Source organism: Dama dama, chromosome 15, assembly GCF_033118175.1.
Source record: "Dama dama isolate Ldn47 chromosome 15, ASM3311817v1, whole genome shotgun sequence".
Taxonomy (NCBI): Eukaryota; Metazoa; Chordata; class Mammalia; order Artiodactyla; family Cervidae; genus Dama; species Dama dama.
The window spans coordinates 38,590,064-38,601,761 of NC_083695.1; the positions used below are offsets into that span (position 1 = coordinate 38,590,064).

The following is an 11,698-nucleotide window of genomic DNA, read 5'->3' on the forward strand; positions in this document are numbered from 1 at the left end:
CGTCCCCTCTTCCATGAGGCCCCTGTCCAGGTCTTCTCAGGAGGTCTGGGCAGGACTCTAAGTGTGCCAGGAACTTTCCTGGTGGAGCCCAGGAATGACCAATCATGGCAAATAAGCAGTCATGCAACATTCTGTGCTCAGGACAGACCTCACCAGGAATTAGGACTCTGGCTTTTTTTTCAGATAGCATTGCAGACTCCAGCACTATTCTGTGCAGAGCAGCAAGTGAGAGGAAACAAGCCAGCCTTGTAAGAGGTAAAGCTACCAACCTCCTGGTATAAAAAGGGATAAAGAGGCCCAGAGAGGGAAGGGTCCCACCCGAGGGCCCTCAGAGAGTCCCTCCTGGTGTGAAAATGGCCTCAGTGAGGAATTCTACATCCTGACCACAGTGCCCCAGGCAAGGATGACAAGCCCAAAAAGGGATGACACAGAGCATCTGAGAGTAGATTCATGCTGCTGGCAGACCAGCTCAGAGGTCCAGCTGGTTCACTCATGTCCTCTCTAGCTAGACCTTATCCTAACTTTCCCTAAACTGCTTTTGGAGCCCTACTACTCTTGGCCCCAGAGGATGGGAGAGGAGATGGGGGAAGGGCTTCTCCTGACCTCCAGGAGCAGGGCCAGCCCTAGTCCTCGTCCTTGGACCAAGAGCACCCCCTCTTTCTGTTCCTCTGCCTAGGACATGCTTCTCCTCCTGCCCTCCGTGCTGCTTCTGCTCACACAGCCCTGGAGATCCCTGGGAGCAGAAATGGAGATCTATTCCCAGAAAATAATGGCCAATGCCTGTACCCTGGTTGTGTGCAGCCCCCCAGAGGGTGGCTTGCCTGGTCGTGATGGACAAGATGGGAGAGAAGGTCCCCAGGGAGAGAAGGGGGATCAAGGTAGAGCTGGGACCATGTGCTTGCCCTGATGGGAAGGGGTGGGCACTGGAATTGTAACCAACCCCAAAACTCTGAATCTTCTGTGGAAACCTTGAAGATGGTTTTCCCAACAGTGGAGGTTTCCGCCAGATATTCAGTCCACCTAAAACATGGCTTTACTGGTTGGCAAACACTGGCTTGCCCAAGCCCCCAGCTCCATAACCACCTGCCCTGATTCCTTCTCTAGGATCTTCTAACCCTATCCACTCCAAGAATGTACAAACAGTGAGTGAATGACTGGTATTTGGAGTCCCCTACTCCAGAACTCCGGAGAAGGCAATGGCAACCCATTCCAGTGTTCTTGCCTGGAGAATCCCAGGGACGGGGGAGCCTGGTGGGCTGCCATCTATGGGGTCGCACAGAGTTGGACACAAATGAAGTGACTTAGCAGCAACAGCAGCGGCAGCAGCTCCAGAACTCATTGGGATCACCAAGTGGTGTTAGTGGTAAAAAAAATCTGCCTGCCAATGAAGGAGATGTAAGAGATGCAGTTTCGATCCCTGGGTCAGAAAGATCCCCTGGAGGAGGGCATAGCACCCTCTCCTGTATTCTTGTTTGGAGAATCCCATGGACAGAGGAGGCTGGCGGGCTCTGGGTTGCACATGACTGGGTTGCACTCACGTAGGAGACACAGGAGGTGTGGGTTTGATCCCATGGTTGGGACAATCACCTGGATAGAAAATGGCAACTCTATTATTGCCTGGAGAATATCATGGACAGAGGAATCTGTCAGGCTACAATCCACAAAGAGTCAGATGCGACTGAGCACGCACACTCCAAAACTTAACTGTTGATCATTCTTATTAAATGTTGCCTCTGCAGAATGTTAAATATTTTTGACCTGATGACAGTGTTGTAAGTTTCAGTTTAATCATCTGTAGATGGGAATAATATCGACCACACAGTGACAAAGAATTGAGCCAAGGCTTCATTTCTTTGTTGGGTCTTCAAGATCAAGTTTTATTCTTCTGCTGTCCCAATCAGCTGAATTCTCCTGAGGTTTCCAAACGTATTGTTAAGGGAATTTTCTGGAAACACTGCCCCACAGGAGAAGATCTGGTTTTTACTGGCAAGAAGTGAGAATTTGATGAACCAGCAACAAGGACAAAGGGACCACCATGGCCCTGGGCCCGGGCTATGGAGGGATCAACTGCGGTCTTTTATCTTCCTGGAGTTTGTGCTTTGATTGGAGAGGAAAGAAATGAACATTAAAGCTGAAAAGAATACGTAACATCCCCAGGATTTGTAGGGTAAGAGACAAATATCTGTCTGTCTTTTAGAGAGAAAGTAGTTCCCAACATGAATGGGCTGGGGCTTGAGAAGGCCACCTAGAAGTGATCTCAGAGGAGGGGTGGTATTCAAGGTGCCAGCTCTCTCTAGCTCCCCTAGGGGCCATGAATTGAAAAGTATCCTTTACTCTACCCTCCTGCTCTCATGGCCTCCATGGTTTGTGCAAAGGATGGGCAACCTCTAATGCTCCCGTCTAAGGAGTGACTTGCTTCCAAGGTACCTGCTGTCTTCCCCAGCCTGGTGGGAGCCCAGGAGAGGCTCAGTCAGGGACCAGGTGTCTCTGCCTGAGCATAGTGCACCAGGGGGTCTGGGATGTGGAGCCCATCCTCCGGGCTCCCATTGCTTGCCTAGTGAGGATTGAAACTAAGAGCAGGACACAATGTCCAGCACAGAGGCTCTCACCACCCATCAACTACACCAGTCTCCCACCACCTGCACATTCTTTGCCCAGGTGAGCCTGGCTCTTCTTACCCTGGGGGAATGGTTTCCAGATCTGAAATATCACCTCTCCTCTCCAGGTCTCTGAGTCCTCTTCAGCCCTGAAGTCCTGTTTCCTATGAGTACGTGTATATCCATGGTTTGGGGTGCTGGGATGGGATGAGGGACATCTCCTAAGCTGTTTTCTTCACTCATTACCTCTGCCTCACAGTTTAAAATTCAGTGACAAATTCCTTGCAGACCAGGACCTGGTGCTGACATTTACATCCTGCTCAGTGCTAGGCAGAAAGCTATGTTTACAGAGAGCTTCTCAGTGAACAGAGAAATGAAATGAGGAAATGAACAAATAAGTGAACGCACAAATTAGTAGTAACTGACAGATTCCTTTTGCTGTCTTTTTGCACATGAATGCTTTCATCACAACAGTCAAAAGTTGGAAACAACTCAAGTGTCTATCAACATTTATCCACGGTGAACGAATAAAGAAAATGTGTTATATTCATACTATAAAACATTTCTCAGCCATAGAAAGGAATGAAGTACTGAGATGTTCTACAAATTGGATGATCCTCAAGAATGTCACTGCTAGTTTAAAAAGGCAGACACAAAGGCTTATATATTGTATGTATTTATATAAAATATCCAGAATAGGTAACAGAGACAGGCAGCAGCCTAGAGATAGCCAGGGCCTGGGAGGAGGCAGGGATGTAGTGATAAATGGGTATGAGGTTTTCTTTGGGATTAATGAAATAATCTTGAACTAAAGAGAAGTGGTAGTTGTACAATTATGTCAATGTTCTAAATGCCGCTGAATTGTATACTTTAAATGATTAATTATAGGAAATTCCTGGAGGTCCAGTGGTTAGGATTCAGTATTCTCACTGCCAGGCCTCAGGTTCAATCCCTGATTGGGGAACTGAGATCCTGAAAGCTACATATCACAGTAAAAAAAAAAATAAAAGATTATTTTTATATTATGTGAATTTCATCCCAATGAAAAAAGAATAACCAAACTCACAGAATTGAGTGTATAATTCTTGAATCAATAGTCATTTCTCCCTTTAGTCATTGAAGGCAAACCTCTTATAATTTCAGACTTAGGCAGCCTTCTTAAGGTAATGTGATTTTTTTAAATGTTTGGTCATGTTTCCAAAACAAATTAGTATGTGGTCAAAATACAAGGAGAGGAAAATTAAAATTGCCTGAATTGTGCCCCTTAGAAAGAACAACTGTTAACACTTTTGTATATGCTGTTCTTGCGGTATTTTCAATATATATTACATGTGCACATGCCTGACACATGCATGGACACATTGAAGAATCATATTAAATAGAGTGTTTGTAACTTAATCACTTAATAATGCACAATAATTTCATCTATCTTCCATAATTTTAAAAGCATCTTATATAGATTTTTCTCTTCTTTATATTAAAATAGAGCTGATCTATAATATATTAGATTCAGATGTATATCATAATGAATTCATATTTGCATATATTGTGAAATGATTGTCACAATGAGTCATCAACACACGTAGTTACAATTTGTGTGTAATGAGAACTTTTAAGATCTGCCTGCTCAGCAATGTTCAAGCATGCAACCCAGAATTACTAAGTATAATAACTCTGCTGTACATCGTCTTCCTAGGACTCAATTTTTTTTTAACTGCACACTTGTACCTTTTGAAGAATTCTATCCATTCTGGTCACTTCTCAACCCCACCTTTAGCCACCACAAATCTGTTCTCTATATCTGTGAGTATGTTGTTTTTGTTCATTTGTTCATTTGTTTATTTAGATTTCACATATAAGTGAGATCATATAGTACTGCCCTTCTCTGTGACTTATTCCACTAAGCTAGTGCCTTCAAGGTTCACCAATGCTGCTGCAAATAGCAAGATTCCATCCCCTTTTATGCCTGAATAATGTTCCATTGTATATGCACCCTGCATTTTCTACATCCATTCTTCCATCCACAGATACTTGGGCTCTAGGCTGCATCCATGTCTGGGCTACCATAAACAACGCTGCAATTAACTTGGGGGTACATAGATCTTTTCAGGTTAGTGTTTTCGTTTTCTTTAGTTAAATACTCAGAAGTGGAATTGATGGGTTATATCATAGCTCTATTTTTCACTTTCTGAGAAACCTCCATACTGTTCTCCATAGTGGCTGTACCGATTTACATCCCTACTGCACAGTTTCCCTTTTCTCCACTTTCTCCAACACTTCTTATTTGCTGTCTGATAGTAGCCATTCTGACAGTGAGGTGACAGCTCACTGTGCTTTTGATTTCTATTTCTCTGGTGCTAAGTGTCAGGTGTCATTTCTGACATAAACTTTGGTTCTGGGAAGAGGGGAGGGCAGGGAGTCCATGGTCAAGGGTAAAAGCTGACAGACTTAACTGCCATAAATACCGTGGCCTTGGGGCAGGGGCAGATGCATTGTATGCAAAGTCAGGTGGGTCTAGGTTTGGATCTGCCTCCAACTCTGCAAGCCTGTTTCTTCACCTGTAAAATGGAGATGTAGACACAGATTTCCTAGATCTCCAAGGACCAGTACCTGGAGGGGGAGTGTCTACACCCTACAGAACCCTGAAAGAACACCGGGGCTCTGACTCTGCGGGCAGCTGGCTCCTCCTGGGCCGGGGTCAGCTTTATGTCCATCTTTTCTTCTGCCACAGGTTCACCAGGACCTGCAGGACGAGCAGGGAGGCAAGGACCAGCTGGCCCCATTGGGCCGAAAGGGGACAATGGCTCTGCTGGAGAACCCGGACCAAAGGGAGACACTGGACCACCTGGTGAGCAGCTGAGCGTGGAATGCAGGTGTCTGCAAGTGGCGTGCTGCATTAGGACATGGCAGTAGGCGAGCACAGATTCCACCCCAGGAAGAGGAAGAAGGTCATTCTCAAGGTGGCACGAGGTTATTTGAGAGAAGGCTAGAGCTTCCTAGGGGCAACATCTTTAGGAGGAGGCTGCCTGTCTGACTTCTATTACAGCTCCATCTTTTAAGCACTTCTACCTCCAAGGAGATTCAGTGTCATTAACCTGAATGGTCCTTTTCCCCAGGGCCTCCAGGTATGCCTGGTCCAGCTGGGAGAGAGGGCCCCTCAGGGAGGCAGGGGAGCATGGGACCTCCGGGCACACCAGGCTCCAAAGGAGAGACTGGGCCCAAAGGTAGGAGGCTGGTATGTGGTGGGTGAGGGAGGGAGATGGGAGGGGTGACATGGGCAGCCCTGGTGGGGACCAAGGTACGTGCACAGTGCCTGGAAAAGCCTGGAACCTCCGAGCCTGGTCGGCCTTGCCTGGGCCTCACCCTCAACTTTCGCACACTGACTGAATTTCCCGATACGGTTCCTGGAGGAGACCAAGCGGTCAGGAGCAGTCTCCCAGGTCGCTCTCTCACCTGGAGCTGTAGGTGACAAGCTGCACTGCTGAGGAAATGGTACCTGCTGAGCACACTCTCAGCCGTGCTTCTCCAATGTGTTCCTTCCTCAGGAGAAGTGGGTGCCCCAGGCATGCAGGGCTCCCCAGGCCCCACAGGTCTCAAAGGAGAGAGAGGTGCCCCCGGGGAGACTGGAGCCCCTGGACGTGCTGGGGCGGCAGGTGAGCAATGGACGTGGGGCTGGGCTCATGTTCCCCTGTGCCCACCCCCACTGGCCACCAGGTCAGAGCTGGCATTCCAGGGAGAGAGCCAGCGTTGGACTCTGGGAACTGTCTGTCTCCAGGGCGAAGGTGGTGAGAGTGGCAGGGACTGTCTGCATCCAGGGAAGGCTGGTTGTCGGGTTATGGGACAGTCTGTGTACAGAGGGGATGTAAGAAGAGTTCCAGGCACAGAGGGACATTTGCATGTAGGAGGGTGTATGGCTGGGGGATATGAGTCTATGTATGGAGCTTGGGGGGACACAAAAATGCTTAAAATATATGTTCAGCACTCACCCATCTCTACTTCTCTGATCCCAGGGCCTGCTGGAGCCATAGGTCCACAGGGGCCTTCAGGTGCCAGGGGCCCCCCAGGACTGAAGGGAGACAGAGGTACTGCTGGAGAAAGAGGAGAAAAGGGTGAGAGTGGGCTTGCAGGTAAGGAAGACCTGGGGGCCCTATTAGGGTGTGGGGCAGGGAGGAGGCCTTATTTAGCTCAGCTCTCCTCTCAGATATCCCATTTAGTTACAGATGGGGGTCAAAGCAGGAAAAGTTAGGGGGTTGGCAAGGTGGACTCTGGTCTTAGTCTCTATGACTTGCTGGAGGACACCCTGAGCAGATTTTCTATCCGATTTCTATAACAAGCCAATCTCCCTCTCCAGTTCATCAGATAACCTTGAACATCAAATAACTCAATGGATGAGAAATACTCAAGCTATGTCTATTCCTCTCCTACAACCATTCCACCCCCTGCAATGGAAAAGGAAGTGTTATCAGATTCCTAGAATTTGGAATTAAAATGACATTTGGTTCACTGTCAGTGAGGTGCAGGGACATGTTCAGGGGATACTGTTCACAAAAGAACTACAGGAAATCCCGTGGAAGCAGAGGCCAGCTAGGTCAACAGAAGAGGGCTTCCTAGGCCTCTGTTCCACCTCCTTACCCCACCCCCAACTTGCCTCTGCACCTGGACCCCTTCTCTTGAGGCCTGGGCTCTGAGTGACCCCAGACTGTTCTGAATCTGTCTTTACTTGGCCTCTCTCTCCTACAGAGGTCGATGCTGTCAGGCAGCAGGTGGCAGTCTTAGAGGGACACCTGCGACACCTCCAAAATGCCTTCTCTCACTATAAGAAAGGTGAGTTCCTGGACCTGACCCTGAGCCAGGCCCTGATCATGGGTCTCAGACTGGGTCTGGGCTTGGCTTGCAGTTCACTGGGCTGGGTCTAAATTGGACTTGCTGGGACCATGACTGGGACTGGACCTAGCCCTGGGGCAGGAGCAGGGCTAAGGACAGGGCTGGGACAGAGCTGAGCCCCACATGCTCCAGGGGTTCAAGTAGACGCATGGCACAAAGAGGAGGACGTGGTCTGAGTCATCCGTTCAGCAGACCTTACCCCAGCCTACCCTGGAGGGTTCCTATGACAGATAAATGGACACCCAACCCAGGATGCATTTCTTCCCTCTTTGGGCCAGGTGTGCAAATGCCCAGAAAAGAAGCCACACATCCCAGGGAAGCAGAGAATCCACACATGATCGTGAGAGTGGGGGTGGGATGCTGCCTGTGGGCTTCAAGGCTGCTGGGGACCATTTGTTGGTGTGTGGCCACCAAGTATCTTACCCTAAAGATGTCCCTGGGTCTGGAAGGAATAGGCTGCCTCCAGTCTCTGGCCAGTGCTGGACTCCCCTGCCAACTCTTGTGGTGTTTAAGCAGAGATTCTCCCCTAAGCCTGGATCCTAATCAGGCAGAGGCCTCTGGGAGCACATACTTGAGTTCCCTGTACCTTCGGGACGCTCCACCAACTGCCCCTCCTCCTTCTCTCCTCTCCCTGATGACAGCTTTGAGTCCACATCACTTATGAAACCTCACTGATGCAAAAAAAGAAGAGTTTTCTGAAGGAGTAGTGCACATAGGGACCTGATTGGGTGAGACAGAGGGTTGGCCTCTAAGAACTCAAGCCGACTAAGTACTGAAGTAGTGGGATGAGAATTTTCAGCAGTTTATGTCTTCCTTCTTGCACAATCATATTTACATCTATTTACACTCTCATTCCCTGGTAGCTCAGCTGGTAAAGAATCTGCCTGCATTGCAGGAAACCTGGTTTTGATCTCTGGGTCGGGAAGATCCCCGGGAATGGAAATGGCAAACCACTCCAATATCCTTACCTGGAAAATCTCATGGACAGAGGACCCTGGTGGGCTTCAGTCCATGGGGTCAAAAAGAGTCGGGCATAACTTAAAAACTAATGCATCATACAGACTGATACATACAAAGGAGAACTTGAGCATATGTGCTGGCCACATGTGTGTACCTGAACACCATCACTCAGTCCACACCACCTACATCCATGAGCACACTTGCACACTCTGCACACCCATCCTGATGGACCTTGAGTCAGCCCATGTACCTTCAGATCGACACACAGATAAATTCACGTATGCACACACATACCACCTGGATATATGGGATGTAAACCAATCATGGCACATGAGCTTGCACTGACAGTCCAGGGCTGTCAGGGTGCCATCCTGACTGTGTGGAAAATCTGGACTTTGACTGCTTGTTGAATCTAATCAAAGGAAAGTGCAGTGGGGTCAGGGTGCAGCCTGGGTTCAGAACCAGTCCAGTGAGCCCTCTTAGGAGTCCTGAACATTTCCCTGCATGACCTTGGAAGTCAGAGGGGTATGGATGGGATGGATTCAAAAGAGATACTTAATACGTCACATAGGGGATGGTGTTGTGCAGTGTACCTTTTCCTTAGAGATACGGGGTTAGATTCTGAAAAGAGAAGTGACTTTCCCTTGTCACCTGGGCTGTCATTGCCAGTGTGGGGCTGAACACACGACTTTCTGAGGCCCAGACAGGGCTCTCTCCAAAGCTGATCCCACCCTGCCCTCCTGCCCCCACACAGAGCTCTCAGATGCCGTCATCCATTGCCCAGTGGTCCAGGGAGGCTGACTGGCTGTAGCATCACCTGCAAGCATATGGAAGCCAACACTGGACTTGCGCTGGAGCAGAGATCAGCACTTGGCTGCTCTCAGATTCACCCCTAACCTCCCTTTCTCCTCACCCCTTCACACAGCACAGAAGTGCTCAGACAGCTCCACACACCCGGTCATCAGGCGTGGGTGAGAGTCAGCTGCCTGTGTGGAGTTTTCCCCACTCTCAGGAGCTGCCCCGGCCTCTAAGTGTCATTTCCCTGCCACAGTCCTTCCTGTTTACACAGTAATTAAAGTCCTGGATTCTGATGAACATCACGGGGAGGAACAGAAAGTGCACGTGGGCGCTTTAGTGTCATATCCAACAAGGTCTGATCCTCATCTACATTTGACAGTTGGGCGACTTTAGGCCTCTTGCTTAAGCACCTGAGTTCCAGGGTCCGCACCTCTTGCACGGTGGATTATCAGGAACTAAGTGCCTCGCTTTTGTCCTACCTGGTGCCCTGGTACCCTCGTGGGAGCTGGAGACTCCAGTTGGATCACAAGGTCTAGGTGCTGCCACATCCCCAACCTGACTCTCCTCATTTCCCCTAGTGGTGCTCTTCCCATCTGGCCTGGCTGTCGGGGAGAAGATCTTCAAGACAGCTGGTGCTGTAAAATCATATTCAGATGCCCAGCAGGTCTGCAGAGAGGCTAAGGGACAGCTGGCCTCACCGCGCTCTGCAGCTGAGAATGAGGCCGTGGCACAGCTGGTCAGAGCCCAGAATAATGATGCTTTCCTGAGCATGAATGACATCTCCATGGAGGGCAGGTTCACCTACCCCACTGGGGAGTCACTGGTCTATTCCAACTGGGCCAATGGGGAGCCCAACAACAATAATGCTGGACAACCAGAGAACTGTGTGCAGATCTATAGTGAGGGCAAGTGGAATGACGTACCCTGCAGTACGGAACTCCTCGTGATCTGCGAGTTTTGAACCCCCTCACCCACCCCAGGGAGGAAGGGGGCAGTGCCCAGAGCTGTGAGCTGCCAACATCCCAATAAAAAGGTGACCCTCTGCTGCTCACAGCTTCCCCACTGAGCCATGGGATGAGGCCACAAGGCGGGCCTCCTATGTAACTCCTCCCTCAGAATAAAGTTTGCAACTGGCTTCACATCTGGAAGATTTGTCACAAAAACAGGGGTGGGGTGGGGTGGGGGATGGGCAGCCTGCTGACTCAGGGGCAAGGGCTGAAAGGAGGTCTCCAAGATGCCCTTGTGCAAAATCCAGAGTCTCCTCCTCAACAAGACAGGTGTCTAGCCCTCCACTTCTGCCAAATATGGACTACATTTGACCCCACTGGTGACTGCCCCCTCCTTCCCTTTCCTCTCCTGCCTTCAATCTTCTTATCCTTCAGTCTTTTTCACTCGTCTCTCCTGCTCTCCTGGACACTCTCTCCTTGCACTCACTCTAGGCTTGGCCTCAATCTCTTCCATGGTTTCAAATCCCTTCTATTGATGCCTCCCCCAGGTAGAACCCTGTTTGAACCGCTCCGCAAAGCTCAGATTCCTCTCATCAAGGCAAGCTGCAGCCCTGGGGCTTGCAGGTCACTGGGGCTGCCTCTTGCTGACAGGGAAGCACCAACTATTCTGGCCCTATTGAGTGGCCTTACACCCAGTAGAATCCCCTCATCCTTAACCTTGACGGTCCAGGATCTCTTTCTTCCCATGACTGTGTGACTGTGGATGGCTCATCAGAGAATGTACCATCTGCACAGTCCTAATCCTCTCTGAAGTTTCAGGCAGAGAGGGTGTCCAGCCATGTTCAGATTCATCCCCCAACCTCTTCCTGCCTTGAAGTTCAAGGGATGTTCATCTCCACTATACCTCAGAGATTATCTAGGCAAACCCTTCTCATTTTACAGACATGGAATCCAAGACACAGAGAGGAAGGGAACTTGCATAGGTAGTAAGGTTGGAGACAGTGTGCCTCTGGGCTGGACCACTGGTGTTTGTCAAGTTGAGTAAATTTCAGGCTTTGGTCTTACCCTGACACTCCAAAGAAAAAGCTAGTGGCAAAAGCTGAGCTCTGCTAAAGCAAAGAGATAAAGTGCCCACTACTGAGTTCGACAAAAACTTCCCTGTCTACACATTCACAGCAAGGCTTCTTGGGGATGGAAAAGGGAAGTGACCCCACCCTTTAATAAGTAGACATGCACCCATAGGCCTCTACGATGGGGTCTATCTTAGAAAACGGTTTCATATGCACCTTTTGAGGGTCCATGGAGCAGTCAGGTGTGAAGAAATGAACAAGATAATTGGCCAAAGGTAAACAATGATCTGGAAGGACTGTGCTATGTAAATCATTTATGTTGCTTTTTATTGCGCTCCCCCTCATTCAGGACATCTGCACTCCACCATGGCTGTGTGTCTCTGCTTAGCTCTTACTTATTGCACTCCTCATTAGAGAGGATGCCCCTACCCTTTCTCTCTGG

At 49.3% G+C, this 11,698-nt stretch overlaps 1 protein-coding gene across 1 annotated transcript; it reads left to right on the top strand.

Moving 5' to 3' along the window:
* Nucleotides 1-201: 201 nt before the first annotated feature.
* Nucleotides 202-10,317, top strand: LOC133070150 (collectin-46). Its single transcript, XM_061161932.1, has 8 exons — nt 202-255; nt 677-878; nt 5,329-5,445; nt 5,714-5,821; nt 6,143-6,250; nt 6,608-6,724; nt 7,338-7,421; nt 9,818-10,317. Exons 2-8 carry the CDS (start codon nt 680-682, stop codon nt 10,198-10,200), a joined length of 1,116 nt encoding a protein of 371 aa, XP_061017915.1. The 5' UTR covers nt 202-255; nt 677-679; the 3' UTR covers nt 10,201-10,317.
* The last annotated feature ends 1,381 nt before the right edge of the window (nt 10,318-11,698 follow it).